Source organism: Lissotriton helveticus, chromosome 5_1, assembly GCF_964261635.1.
Source record: "Lissotriton helveticus chromosome 5_1, aLisHel1.1, whole genome shotgun sequence".
Lineage (NCBI taxonomy): Eukaryota > Metazoa > Chordata > Amphibia > Caudata > Salamandridae > Lissotriton > Lissotriton helveticus.
Window position 1 is genome coordinate 405,107,611 of NC_136065.1, and position 16,021 is coordinate 405,123,631.

Genomic DNA, 16,021 nt, shown 5'->3' on the forward strand with positions numbered 1-16,021 from the left:
CAGGTCGTCACCTATTCCCGATTCCCAAGGTCCAAATTGCAGCCTCATGAAGCCACTATGAGGATTCTATTGTTTTTCAAAAAAATTCATTCAGCCTGATGACCACAGTGAGGCACAGCCTGCCTAGGAAGGAAATTTAAATTGTCTCGAAAGGAGAAACCAAGATCTGCCTGGAAAAACCAGTGGGTCAGATGTAAATCTTGGGACAACTAGAAACACTATACAAGGTGAATAGATACCAACACTATCATATCAAACAATGCTGAGCAATTCTAAAAAAAAATCAGGAAGCCGACTCTGACCACAAATCTTAAATATCTGACCAGTCCAGTCATTCAGTAGGGGGTAAATGAGAGTCATAGCTCCAAGCATAAGATTTTTCTAAAGCAGACACAAAGCATTGGTAATAAACTCGTGTTTAGCATCTTGCAATCACCCTCTTCTCCAAGAATAGGCAGATGAATAGTTAGATTATGTTTTGTAGCATCTGAAGAGTATATTATCAAAAGGCAAAATGGATCTGGGCCCTGGGACCCTGCAATGCTGCCTACCAGAGCCGATAGCTGGCAACTCACATAAGTAGACTTATCTTCCTAAAGATGATAAAAAGCCAAGATTCGGTAACCCCCCAAAAAAGTAATCAAATTGACATGAAACTGACTCACACATGCATGGTTTTCTAAGCATGAAGGCAGCATCATTTAAAAGACTTGACTCCACCTAAAGGACACTACTTCCAGGCTTTACAGTGTGATCTTTTATGGTAATAAAAGACCCACCACATTGATCTCCTACAACCAGAAAGTTAAGGCAATACCCAAGTCATCACCTCCACTAGGAACACAAGAACATACCAATAGCCAAACAATACAACAATGCATAATGATAAATTATGTTACAAAACATACACAATGTAATTCAACTTGATGTGTTGGGTTCAAAAATTAAAGGAACATTAGCAGTCAGATTACAGTTCCTCTGAGAGAAGTTAACACCCCATCTGAAATTCAGAAGGACAAAGCACACCTTTGAAACTACAAAAACAAGCAAACAGAAACGGACCCAAGGTCAAGAACAACCAGTATAATTCAGTGTTAAAAATAATACCAATATATTTTCTCTTTGCTAAGGAAAACTCCTTTAAAGTGTGAAAGCTTATCAAAGAATCAAGTTTGACTTCCTCTACGCTACTGCAGCATTGTTTTCTAGAAACTCAGAAGATGGTTTGGGCAAGCTAGTGCCTGCGAGAGAATGTATCTTCATGGAAAAGAGAGGGGACATATTAGGTGGGGCAGAACTTACACAATATAAAAGCAGATGCATGCACCAGCGACCAGCATACAACATCTCCTACTAATGCTCGTTTGTTATCCACATGTTCACCCCATGATTATTGTAATAGAGAATGTTCATGATTGTTTATGAGATGAGGGCAGCATGATAGCTTGTACCCAGTAAGGTGTAAGCTGCACCTTCCAAAGATACTTAAACTCCTTGTTGAAACACCTTCCTGAAGAGTCATTTGATGACATGAGAAGGACCTGGAAGGTATTACATTAGGCAGATTGACCTCACCAGAGAAACTGTGTGAGCTGTTTGAAACAGATCTAAATTCATCGAAGCGACAGAGGGCCTGAATTTAGGGACATTTCTTGACAGTGATGGTCTATTGGCAGAATTATATTAGCTGTACAAGGGAACCTTTTAATGATAAGATGCTCGAGATGTTAACAGAAGCATCTGAAATAGACAGTCTCTCACTCCATGAGGAAAACTTTAATTAAAATGATGCCTACGCCATACAAGGACCTATTGGACTACAAAGCATTCCACACCCATCTATGATTAATAATGATGCAAAAATATTCTACAAGGTATTGGCCAATAGGCTGATAGGTGTGGTGCCAGTGTTACTACATGAAGACCATTTTGAATTCAAGCCGGGTAGGACCATGGCAATGAAAATGTCCGTTTTTTATTTTATATTTTAGTGAATTCATGTCAATACAAATATAACGTAAATGACATATATTCACAATGATACAGGTGTGTTATCACATGCTCAAATAGAGCTGTTCTACATACAACCATGGCGTGAAGAAGCTATAACTCATATGTAGGTAATGAGAGCTTATATATTGTGACTAGCAGCCCGTCCCGACGTTGTCTGGGTATGAATTGCTGCCGGCCAGTAGTATATTGTTTTGTAGGATTTCGTTTTGATAGCATTTCTTATCTGTGACAGGCCTGTGAAACGCTCCGATTCACAGTGCACTGCTGATGCACTTAAGAGTGCGTGTTCAGTAGTGTGTGAACTCGAGTTTCCCTACTTTATTTTTCCTTGCAATATTATATAGCGCGAACTCGACAACATGGCATGAGCACAATTTACATTACAGAAGAACACATTCATTTGTGGTAGGCACGGGGAGACAAAGCGATTTGCCTGGAATCACAGGATGTTGAGTTGATGCCGAGATTCGAACATAGCTCCCCAGCTCTAAAGTTCGCAATTCTAGAACTTGTGGCGGGAGGTGTGTCTAAAAGTGTATGTCGGTGCTGGCCATCAATGAGAGAGACCTGTGCATTTTTCAAATCGGTGTTGAAAAAATATGAGTATGTTGCTCGAGATGTGGGCCGCCGTGCCACCATTGTACTTACCGGGGGAGGGTAAACACCCATTATTCCTTACCTTTCTTTCCGCATACCATCACTCCACATACTTTCATTACGAAAGTACCATGACTCCGCAATGCCATTATAACGCATGGCATTACATTTTATATGCTTTTACCACGCATACATTTACAACGAAATTCGTTGTAAATGCATGAATGGTAAAAGCATGTTTTTTTTTAATGTTTGGATAAGGTAAGTATGGGTATTGGGGTATATGTTTTGGGGTACTGAGGTATATGTTTTGGGGTGTTTGGGTATTTTAAGGGTTCAGATATAGTTTTGGGTTATGGGGTACAGGGGCAGTTTTAGGGTTTAGAGATAGGTATGGGTTTTGGGGTACAGGGGTATTTTTAGAGTTATGGGCTAGGTTTGGGTTTTGGGGTATAGGGGTATTTTTAGGGTTCAGGGGTAGGTTTGGGTTTTGGGGTACAGGGGTATTTTAAGGGTTCAGGGCTAGGTTTGGGTTTGGGGTACACGGGTATTTTTAGGGTTCAGGGCTAGGTTTGGGTTTTGGGGTACAGGGGTATTTTAGGGTTCAGGGGTAGGTTTGGGTTTTGGGGTACAGGGTTATTTTTATGGTTCAGGGCTAGTTTTGGGTTTTGGGGTATAGGGGTATTTTAAGGGTTCAGGGCTAGGTTTGGGTTTTGGGGTACAGGGGTATTTTAGGGTTCAGGGGTAGGTTTGGGTTTTGGGGTACAGGGGTATTTTTAGAGTTCAGGGGTAGGTTTGTGTTTTGAGGTACAGGGGTATTTATAGGGTTCAGGGCTAGGTTTGGGTTTTGGGGCACAGGGGTATTTTTAGTGTTTAGGGATAGGTTTGAGTTGTGGGGTACAGGGTATATTTATAGGGTTAAGATGTGTTAGTGTTTAAGGGTGTTGGGGTATTTTAAGGAGTAAGGGTGGGTTATGATTATGGGGTGCAGGGGTATTTAAAGGGAGCAGGGTGGACACCCGGAGCTGGAATGTACAGAACCTGGGAAGAAAAAACAATGAAATATTGGGCACAATGCTCGCTTTTATTTTCCGTAATCCCACGCCCCACACACGCCCACGCCCCCAGCACACGCCCACAGCACACGATATGAGACATGGCATGAAGGGCGGAACGTACCACTCGCCCCTAGCATTTGTAACGCCCCCAGCACACGCCCACAGCACAACGCTGACACGCCCACAAGGGACTTCTTTGCTGACACGGTTCTTTTACCTTTTAAATGTATATGGTGGGCGTCTGCATAGCCTATGTCCTTCTGCTGCAACTGCCCTTTCCAACGCTGTATTGGGTGTTGTGATTGGTGCTGTGGTTCCTGAGATTACCCGCCTCAAAGGTTTGGGCTCTCTCTTTATTATATAATTATCTTTATTATTATATTAGTAATTAGTAATAATTATTATATTAGTATATCAACAATCAACAATCAACATCACACATACTTCTAACAGTACATAGTCTTGCTCTGTATACTAGCCAAAGTGGGGGGGTGGCTGGTTTGTCCCAATCCAACTCTTCAGAGATAGCCTCATAGTTTGTCACCTATGCAACTGACAAAGCAGTGCACTATTATTGCATTACTGGGTTTCCAAACTTGTAACTCATCTTCTTCCGTGTGGTTTAGGTATAATTAGGGCTTCCAGATTTATGGTATTTAATTTTTCTAACATTTCCATCTGTATTTATCCATATTTCTTTTTAGGCCATCTTACTGATATTTACCCATATTTATTTTGTGCTTTGAGAATAAAGGAGTCATAAAATGACATCTTTTCACATTTATTTAACTGAAAAACCATACTTTGCTTCTGTCGTGTTTATCAAATTTAGCAGCCAAATATATTGAAACATTATACTCACTGGTAAATATAACCATTATAATACAAATATATATTAGCATATGCAGGTATTTAGGGAAAATTCAAACTGTTGTTTAACTTCCCATGGGGTCTATCTGCTCAACTGTTGTCCTGGAAATCACGAAAAACAGCAAGGAGAGTCACCAGCAAGAAACACAATTTTCTGCTTTCAAAAATAAATACAGACAGGAAACATATTGTTTTTTGTCTGTATTAATCTGAAAAATCTGTAAAAATGGAAAACGAGGAGCCTTAGGTATAATTAAAGGGATCTCCTGATATCTTTAGGTTTTGAAGTTGGGGTTTGTAGACAGGCAAATGTCTCCCTCTTGAAGTTACATTGTGTCCATTCCTTTAGCCAATCTTTTTTTGGGGTGTGTTTCTCACCTTAGTACATTGCTAATCTCCACTTTACCACCTGAGAAAGTGATTGCAGCCAGAGATCTCACTTCCAAGGGTATCTCCTTGACATAGCTCAACTGTACAATCAGTGCCTGCTAGTGCTTAATTTGAGCCGGTGGTTTCCGGTGTTCAGCTTAATCATAAACCCCAGCGCTGTTCATGAGCACCAGTTAAGGCATATTAATGTATGGTAAGCATGGGGAGATTATGTGATTTGCCCAGAAGCACAGAATGCTGAGCTGACGCCGATACTCAAACTTAGTTCCCCAGCTTCAAAGTCAGCAGCTCTGGCCATTGCACCATATCCTCTCCCCACTTTCATGGTTAGTAGTTGGTTCTGTTTTAGGCAGCCCTAACAAGAGAATGGTGCAAGTTGCCTCCTGATGAGAGGCCCGGCTCTGTTTTGTTTTGACAAATTATTCAACTTTAGAGTCTATCATAATCAATACTGTTGCGATTATATCTGCCCAGAGTATCTGTATGTGCTGTCATTCCCAGGTTAAATGGTACAAACTAGCATTCTCTGAATGGCATCTGGGGCTGTGGTGTGATCTGGTGTCATCCATCCTAGCCTGTTTTTTAGGATGTAGAATTGCTTATGATTATGATTCACTGACACTAGCTGGTTTTGGGTGCAACAGTATGAATAGTCAGTTCACACAAATTACAGAGGAGTATAAAAACAGCAAAAACAATTTGGCATTGGTATCATTAGATGCAGAAACGGCTTTTCTTTCAGAGTGGCATGAAAATAGTCCTAGACTTATAATCAATACTCAAAATGAATCAATTATTTGACAGCTATTAGTATATTGGAATTAATCCTGAGCAAAAAGAGAGCGAAATGTTCTTGATTATGCATATATATACAATGTACCCATCAAATGTTCCAAAAGATGCTCATGCCGAACATCTACATTTATTTGAATATTTACAATTTCTTAAAAACTTTATACATACATCAATTAAAAAACTGCCAGGCGCAGTAGCAAAGTGCAGGGAAAAAGTGCTTGTGTGAAAGGAAAGATTAATAGAAAAGAAGATTAAACAATTCACATTAGAGGAATAAGGTACAATTCCTTATAACAGAAACCTGACCCAACAAAAACTAATTCAAAAAAATTATCTTTAAGCAATGGACAAAAGGGGGAGGGGGGGTAAGGATTCAGGTTTCCAGAAGAAGGGATGGAAGGATGTCGACGTTTCGACCCTGGCGCATTGGTGGGTAGATTAGCACCTCAGCTATGGGTCTTCATCAGGACTGGGGCGGACAGGGGACCTAAGAGGTAGGAGGCAGCACTTCAAATCGATGGGCCACCTAAGAATAGACAAGAAACATAGGCAGTCAATGATGTGCTCCACCAGCCAAAAGTTATATAGTAGATCACCTCAAGTCTATCAATGACGAGGTTAGATAGAAATCACTTTCCAAAGGAGTATGAGTGTATTGTTTGAGGGCACTCAAAAACGATTGTGCATCAGGAAAAAACGAATTTCCCCGTCAATTCTGTTAAAGATCTTCACACAAATGTGGTAATCTCCAGTAACACAGGAAAGAATATATGCTTTGAGCAGTCTCTCATCAGGCTCTTAAGATATTACATTTGTCAGTTAGATTCTATCCTCCGAAAACGCTGTGTAACTCCAGCCGCATCCGGATACAACACCGAATATATGCTAGACAGTATTCTGACAACAATATTCTGGTACCACTACTTGGACATGGCATCCATCGTCCTTTTAACTGTCATATTGGTATGCAATAAAGAACAAATTCAGGTTGTTGGTCGCATGAAGTGTAGATATTTTAGAGCCAACATTTCTTTAGAAAGTTCATAATAGTTTGCAATAGTTTGTTGGTTTAGTTATTGGTTCCTACATTTTAGTGGCAGTGTTTTTGGGGTGTAAACGACAGTATTTTCAGATTTAAAGAGGATTTATCTGATGGCTCTGTGATCAAGTTCTACATTAGACAATGCAGGATAAGCGCTACTAAGGCTGAGGGGGAAGACGCCACAGGGACTTGCTCTTACACAACCTGGTCAGGGAGCATCTCTCAGAGTAAACCAATATTTCCCCTAAAGTTTATGCTGTGGTTCAACACTTACTACTTGACAGAGCACCAATGCTAATTATTATACAAAAATGCAGACTTGGTGGTTCAAACTCACAATTACTTCAAAATGACGTTTTAACTAAACAAATCATAGATTTATTATATGCAAACAAAACTTTAGAAAATAAAAAAGTACAAATCAAAATATAAATACTATTTTCAAGTACTACCCACAAACTGCAACAAAAAAGAAATTTGTATAGAATTCAGCAGAAAATGTACTATGTATCTTCCTAGGTCTGACTCATAATACAGTAGTGAGCAACAATGAGAGCGTGAGACACAAGTGTAAACGTGCCCTTTTGTGTTAGTTTACATTTTTTTGCTATTCTATGAATGCAGAGACTCCACATTCGTGGTGGAGAATTTTACACGTAAAAGGATAGGCCTGTACTATTTTTTTATGTGCGTAGTTCTCTGCCCGGCTACTAATCACAAGCACTTAAAGTAAGCTAAAACAAAAAAATGAATGGGTTTTAAAAAACAGCACAACTATAACTGACAGGTGAAATTAGCTGCATCCCAGAGTTCAGGAAATGAAGTAAAGTTGTCCATGAACTTCATGCTATATCATGTATATCATGGACTACAGTTAGGCAGTGCTAGTCCCTTAAATGGGGATGAACCCAGGGCCCTTAAAGACTCTTAGACCACAGCTCCTGACTCAGAAGAACCCAGTCATAATGATGACGAGTCAGAGATTACACTCTGACCAACACTAACAGTGCACAAGCCACAGGCTCAAAATCCTTACACCTGTCCACGTGGGCTCTTCTCAATCTGAATAGAAGGCCAAATAGGTGATGGGCCTCTGCAAAAAGCAGGGTCAAATGATGAGCAAAGTAATAAAAATTTACTGCCAAGAGTGAGTGTGATTATCTGGCAGAAGCACATTTTTGCTTTTAGAAAAAATAAAAAGAAGACTTACCAACTCATTGTCTGTACCAGCCGTCGCCTCACCTCCGTCCTCACTGTTCTCCTGGTTCCTGACAACACCCAGGCTCACAGATTCCCCCTGCCAATCACGGCGCTACTGTCACCAGCACAACAGCAGCGTTGTGATTGGTCTGAGTGCCGTGGTTCAGCACTCAGACAGGGAGTGTGAGCCTGTGCATATTCTCCACCCAGACTGTGCAATACAGGCCGTTGTAGAACATGCTAAGTGAGCTTGTTGGTTAGGCCGGCCCAAGACGGTCGGCCAAACCGTCATGCACACTCATGGTGTACCAACCACTCCTCCTTCCTCACATCACGTCACGCAAGCCCAGCCCCGCCCTGCCCTAACCTAGCCGCTCCATAACTCTCCATAGTAAAAATAAAATGATAAGAAAGTTCTGCTATTATCATTTTATTTTACCTTTGCACTACGTGGAGAGCAGTAGGGCGACGCTCCTCTGACTAGTGGAGGAGCCGCTGTTGAATTCTTGGTGAAATCTTCCTCTGGACTCGGGTGAGGGGTAGAGAGAGCTGTACTCACTGTGTCTGCATTGCTGATATCCTGGGTCTGGGTGGAGATAATGATCAAGGCAAAGGCAACAGCAAAAGCAGTGCAGGCAATGCAGAACTTCAGCAGGGCATTCAGGGGTCATTTTAGTCCAAGAGAAAATAGGGAGCAGCCAGCTCAGACCTCTAGAGGGACATATCAAACCATTCTGAACTGATCTCAGTGTACACCAAAAAGTGTTGATAGGGAGCAATGGAATTGTAGTTTGAAGAGTCAGAGGATCAGGGACCCCACCAATTGTTGCCAAAACCAAAACGATGGGGGAACATGGTGAAGATACTGCATCTGCACAGGTGTTCGCGAACTTTCATTTATACATTAACAGTAGTATCCCTGGAGGGGAACGGGAAGCCATTATAAATGCCCATATGTACTAGAAGACCTGTTTAACATGCTTTATGAATCAACAAAGGTCAAAATCTAGATGTTCTGAAAGCAAACAAATCTGGGGGTACACTGTGATTTAATTGTTTTTTTTCTATAGAGTGCCTCAAGTTGTTTATTCATGTGATTTATTGAGTTGGAGATGTTTTATACAAGTACATGTATTTTTATTTAATGTGTTAAGTTTAATATGACCTTTCTTTTACATTTGTCCAAGTGGAAGTAAAAGTTTGTATCTTTTTCCTATAGGCCTCTAATTGCCAAGAAGAATCCCAAAATCCCAATGTCCAAGATGATGACTGTCCTGGGTGCCAAGTGGCGGGAGTTCAGTGCCAATAATCCACTGAAGGGGAGTTCTGCAGCGGCAGCTGCTGCAGCTGTTGCTGCTGCGGTTGAAACAGTAACAATTGCACCTCCTCTTTCTGCAAACCTCCCACAGACCAACCTGGTAACGCCCATCCGGAAAGCGAAAACAAAAGAGGGAAAAGGTACAGTCAAGAACATGCACATAGAGCTTGTTTTCTTGTAAGCTGTCAATTACCAAGACAAATTTACAAGGAAAGGACAAGGAAAACCATATAGCTTCTTGACATTACCACAGCATGTATAAATTCCTGTTTTTACTTTTTTCAAATATTATATTCTGCCACATATCGTCCAATAATTTTCGTAGTAAGGCTAGGCACACAAAGCTTTTTACAAAGTTCTAAGTGTTACTTGTTTCTCAAAAAAGTTTCTAAATTATGGATACAAATCAAATATCGGATTTAAAAAGACATGATCTGCCCCCCCCCCACCCTCCTCCACCCTGGGTTTTGCATGCTGGGCTGTAGAAGCACACAAGTTCTACTAGGCATGCCTATTTGTATGTATTGATAAGTTACACTCAGAATAAAAGTAGTGTGTACTTCGAGTGGTGAGTCAGAGGGGAGGTCAGGTAAAGGCAAGCCAAATGATTTCATCAGTGATTCAGTCATAGCTGTGGTTATGCATAAGCAACTTCAATTACTTAAATTATTTATACTAAATTTACAGTGAAATGCTCCAGATGCAGGATTTGAGAAAATATGGCAAAGTGCATTAAAATTACCAGGTTTACAATGCAGCTGCATAAGGGTAAACTTTTATATGGATAACATTTTCCATACAAAGAAAAAACAGACCAACACTCTAGCATTCAATTCATTTCTACCAAGTGTTTTTTCTGCAGTGGGTAGACTCCTCACACATAGGGTTACCAAAAAGAGGAGTTTTATAGAACCCTGTGTTAGTGTCACGCATTTTGTGGCCTCAGAGGTGAATCAAGGAGTAATTGTAAATCTGAGTTCTGTGTATGTTACTAGTGATGTTGCTGGCTTGATAGGTGGGGCCACTGCTGCATCTGGAGCTGTCCTGATCCCCAGACACTGCCCTCTGAGCCTAGGAACAGCAATATTGTCCCTGTTTACATTTTGGGCCAGATGTACAACCCTAAATTGCTGTCGCGAATGGGCAGTCGACCCGTTTGCGACCGCAATTTAGGGCATGGCCATGTACAAACCTCATTTTGCGAATCTGTAAATTTTACCAATTCGCAAAACGAGGTGTGTGACCCGCTATTAGGAACGGGCATGCCAAGGGCGTCCCTTCCTAATAGCCCTTTGGATTCGTATGTATGAATGTTTTGCAACCAATCATTGACCTCTCTGCAGAGCACCCAGAGCAATGGTCAAGTGTGCCAGTTGTAATTGTGATTCTATGTGAAAGTGTGTGAAGGAGGTACATAGCTGAGGTACATATCTGTCAAAATATAGACAGGGCAACAGCTAATGAAAATGGCATGCTTACAGGTGAATGGGTGGGATGTGTGTGGAGACATGGTGAAAATGGCATGCTTACAGGTGAATGGGTGGGATGTGTGTGGAGACATGGTGAAAGTAAGGTGATTCAAGAAAATACGTGGAAGAGAGAGTGAAAAGAGGGCACTGAAGGGAAAAGAGATGAACCGTGGGACATTCAGATGGAGTATTTCAGAAAGATATGAGGAGAAAAAGTGAATAAGTGTCTGACAGGATGCAGTCACCATTGTGTAGCTATATTTAGGTTAGAGTTTATGTATGAAGAGTGGTTTTTGTTTCACTAATAACTTTTGCATTGTTTCATGACTCTTCACAGAACATTCTGAAAAAAGTTAATTCACTTCAGCTCCTTTCTAGGAAGTTTTTGGGTGATCGTCAGGAGGTATCCAAGGTAAAGAGTGGACCCCAAAATGTCATTTACTCATGCTAATTCCCATAGGAAATTTTGGGAAGCAATGTTGAATGGCAATACACCACATTTGGGAGAAAGTTAGACCGTTACTCAGAAAGTGTGGTTTTCATGATTTGGTGAAAAGTTTCTCAGTTATTTTAGAGAAATTCACTTTTAAAGAGATGCTTGGGATAGTCATGAAGGGGTTAAAAAATAGGTATATCGAGACTGTTCATGTCCATATATGCTCTGACTGGCCACTTTAAAGGGATCTAGTCAATCCTGATTGGGTGGCCACAACCTCAACAATATGTAGTGTCAGTCACTGCAGGACTCAGGGACATGGTCCCTATGCCCTGAAAATGAACATATGTATATATATATATATATTACCTACTGGCGATAGCCAGTAGGTATATATAGTTAGGATTGATTTCCATAGGGAAATCGCAACATTCTATTGGGAATACCTTTGGCGCCGGTTGAGGAATCTGCCTGATTTTTCAGCAACTTTGCCTCGCGGCGCTCCGGTCCTTCCCTGAAAGTTTGGGGGGGATCCGTCAAGCAGGGACGAGATAAAAGGGGGTCCCAAAACGTGTTTTCCCCATGTTAATTTCCATAGGGCGGTCGGTCGCACTTTTAGCTCGAACGGCTGAATGGATTTTCACCAAACTTAGCAAAATTGTAGGGACTGGTAGCCCGATGTGCCTTTGCTATGTCTCAAGATATGTGCTCCAGTGGATTTTGAGTAATTTAGGTTAAAAAAAATGTATATATCTGTAGCAGCTTACCCGTGAGCTTACCGGTACGCTTACGGTACGCATACGTGCGCGTACGGTACGCGTACCTCTAGAGCGCGAGCTGCATTCTGATTGGCTGCTAATGTCTGTCAACACTCCAAAACAGAAACTGTTGGCACCCATCTTGTGCCTCGGTAGACTGAGGCACAGGAAATCAGAAAAACAAACGTGTAGAACTCAAAAAAGGGGCAGGGTAGAAGCACCCGACCCCCTAGACCTGCTCAGGGGGTCCCACAAAGACCCCCAAGGCAAAAATTATTATTATTTTTTTTAAATCGCGGGGTACGCGTACCGTACGCGCATGGTACGCGTACCCCGACATTTACAGAAAAAAAATAAAAAAATTGCCTTTGGGGTCTTTGTGGGACCCCCTGAGCAGGCCTAGGGGGTCAGGGTGATTCTACTCTGGCCCCTTTGCGAGTTTCACACCTTTGTTTCACTGCTTTCTTGTGCCTTGGTTCTAACAAGGCACAAGATGGCTGCCAACACTTCCTGGTTTTGAGTGTTGACAGACAGTGGCAGCCAATCTGCATGCCTTCCCGAGAAAGCTGCATGGTCATTGGCTGTCGACACTTCTAACCAGGAAGTGTTGGCATCCATCTTGGGTCTTAATAGACTGAGGCACAAAAAAGCAGAAAAACAAACGTGTAGAACACAAAAAGGGGGCAGGGTAGAAACACCCTGACCCCTTAGGGTGCTCAGGTGGTCCCACTAGGATATTAATATATTTAAACGTTATCCGCTAATAGAATTAGCATTTAAAAAACCTTTGAAATTCACTGAAAAAACCATAGGTTTCAGGCCATATATAGTTAGGAATTAGCATTTAAAAAACCTTTGAAATTCACTGAAAAAACCATAGGTTTCAGGCCTTATATAGTTAGGAATTAGCATTTAAAAAACCTTGCAAATTCACTGAAAAAAACATAGGTTTCAGGCCTTATATAGCTAGGAATTAGCATTTAGAAAACCTATGAAATTCACTGAAAAAACCATAGGTTTCAGGCCTTATATAGTTAGGAATTAGCATTAAAAAAAGTCTGAATATATAAAAACATTATCCACTAATAGAATTAGCATTTAAAAAACCTTGCAAATTCACTGAAAAAACCATAGGTTTCAGGCCTTATATAGTTAGTAATTAGCATTTAAAAAACCTTGCAAATTCACTGAAAAAAACATAGGTTTCAGGCCATATATAGTTAGGAATTAGGCACAAGAAAGTAGAAAAACAAACGTGTGGAACACAAAAAGGGGGCAGGGTAGAAACACCCTGACCCCTTAGGGCTGCTCAGGTGGTCCCACTAGGATATTAATATATTTAAACGTTATCCGCTAATAGAATTAGCATTTAAAAAACCTTTGAAATTCACTGAAAAAACCATAGGTTTCAGGCCATATATAGTTAGGAATTAGCATTTAAAAAACCTTGCAAATTCACTGAAAAAACCATAGGTTTCAGGTCATATATAGTTAGGTATTAGCATTTAAAAAACCTTGGAAATTCACTGAAAAAACCATAGGTTTCAGGTCATATATAGTTAGGTATTAGCATTTAAAAAACCATTGAAATTCACTCAAAAAACTATAAGTTTTAGTGGTGTTATAGTTAGCTGGACATTTTACTCATACAAAACCATTGAAATTGCTCATATATAGTTAGTTGGACTAACTATATTTGGCGCACCCGCAATCCACTGCTGATGATGTCACATATTACATCATTCATGACATGGTCAGTGACATCACTGATGACATCACTGATGACATCTCAAATGACATCACTGATGACATATATATGATTCCACAATCCTGTAGTGTGAGCAACCAGCTGGCAGCACCAACACAGACACAGGTACAGACCACAACGAGGGATTTGTGATAAAGTGCTTTATTCCATCGATGGGAACGGCAACATGACGCGTTTCGTCCGGGAAACCCGGACTTGATCACATGACAACCCCAGAGATACATGTGGTTAAATACTGATGGTCATTTCCCTTGACTCCGCCCATAACTTAGCAAGGACATAGAAAAAATACTAATCACATCCACACTTCAATATACATGTGATGTTAATTCATATATTAACAATGCAAAAGGCGTTGAAACAATTAAGGGCAAGTGCCCAATACTACAGAGGAGAATAATACTTCATAATAATCGTCCAAGGAGATTCAAGGGAACACAGTTCAGTAAAAGGTAAATAACCACATAATGTAATAAAGTGCAAGAATAATGCAATAATGTTAGCCCATAAAATGGACTAGAGCTTGATAATTCATTAAGACATAACAAGTTATCAGCAGCATATAACTCTTAACAAAGTGAAAAAGTGCAAAGTGCAATAAAGTGCAAAAAAACGGCTTATACATCCTATTTAGCAAAAAAAGTGCATCTTAGTTGACATCATAAAAAGATGTCAATGATTTTGTAATCCAAAAGAAGAAAAGAAAAAAGGAAACAAGGTTAAATCTAATATATGTTTCAAAAGTGAGAAAACATTGCATCAAGTTAACCAAGATAAAAGTGACCAATCAAGGCTTTACATCTCACTAAAACTCGATAAGTTAGCAATTAAACATCCTCAGCACAATATAAAATTAGGTAAAACCATAAATACAGGTAAAACCGATAAAACATTGTGCTAAAAAATGAGAAAAGCTAAAATATTCACAAGAAATTATGAAGATCTTCCCCCATGTTCAGACCATTGGGAATTTTACTGTTAAGGAGTACTATGTAGTGGCTTTCCAGTTGTCTCAATTTCTTTTCCCTGTCACCACCTCTCTTAGAAAGAGGAACAGCGTCAATAACAAAATACTGTAAATCGTTTAAGTTGTTATTATGGACTAATTTAAAATGACGCCCCACAGGGTAACTAAGGTCAGAATTTACTATGGCCCGAAGATGTTGAAAAATACGATTATATACTTGTAATTTGGTACTACCAACATAAAGTAACTCACATGTACATTTTAAAACATAAACTGCATGATCGGTTTTACAGGTGTAAAGATTATTGATTTTAATAGCAGTAATAGTGAGTCCTTCATGAAATTCAGTAGTGTTGGTTCCAAATTTACAGGCCCTGCACGAACTGCATTTCCGAAACCCAGTTCTATTGGAAAGCCAATTAGGTTTAATGATAATCTCAGGACTAACCTTAACCAGAGCGTCCCTCATAGAGTGCGCTCTGCGAAATGTAATTCCAGGTATGTCTTCCAACAGGGGAGCTAATGTGATATCTGTTTTAAGGATAGGCAAATTGGATTTCAATATTTGTGTGATTTTCCTTTCTTGATTGTTGAAAGTAGTAATTAAACGAATAGTAGTTATTTCTGTTTTAGTAGACACCAGCTCTAATGTGTCATCATTAGTAACCCCTAAGTTGACTGTACAATCAGTCTGAACAGATTTCACTTTTTTCAGGGCATTGATAAGAGCCTCTTTTTTGTAACCCCTTCGTAAAAATCTTTTAAAGGAATCATCACGACATGTTTCAAGGGGATGTATGACATCACAACGCATGCCAATGCGTTGTAATGGTTTGCGTTGTAAAAGTTGTGTCGTAAAGGCACTGCGTGGTAAAAGTTGCGTTGTAAAGGTTGTATACCGTTTCAAGGTCTATCTCATTATTACATATGCGCCTAATTCTTAAAAATTCCCCATAAGGGATGCTTTTAATAAGGTGGCGAGGATGATTACTTTGGGCATGTAAAATCGAGTTTCCTGCCGTAGACTTTCTATGCATTCTAGTCATAATGATGTTGTCCATAATATAAACCTCCACATCCAAAAAATCTACGCTCACATTATTGATATTGGCCATAAATTCAAGATTCAATGAGTTAGTATTGATGTTATTCACATAATCTTCTGCAGAAGCCTTGCAACCTTGCCAAATTATAAACACATCGTCTATAAAACGCCACATTTTAACAATACCAGTTTCAGAGTCTCCTAAGCAACCACGGAGTCCACCCAGAACATGCCTCTCCCACCAGCCCACGTGTAAACACGCGTAACTGGGGGAGAAGCATGCTCCCATCGCCAC

The 16,021-nt window shown here is 40.2% G+C and overlaps 1 protein-coding gene across 1 annotated transcript in view; it reads left to right on the plus strand.

Annotated features, from left to right (window-relative positions):
- CHD5 (chromodomain helicase DNA binding protein 5) overlaps window positions 1–16,021 on the plus strand; it is a 1,012,157-nt gene that overhangs the window by 460,650 nt on the left and 535,486 nt on the right. The window contains exon 5 of the mRNA XM_078640953.1: window positions 9,185–9,423. Coding sequence (XP_078497079.1) covers window positions 9,185–9,423 — 239 coding nt within the window. The remainder of the gene's footprint in view (window positions 1–9,184; window positions 9,424–16,021) is intronic.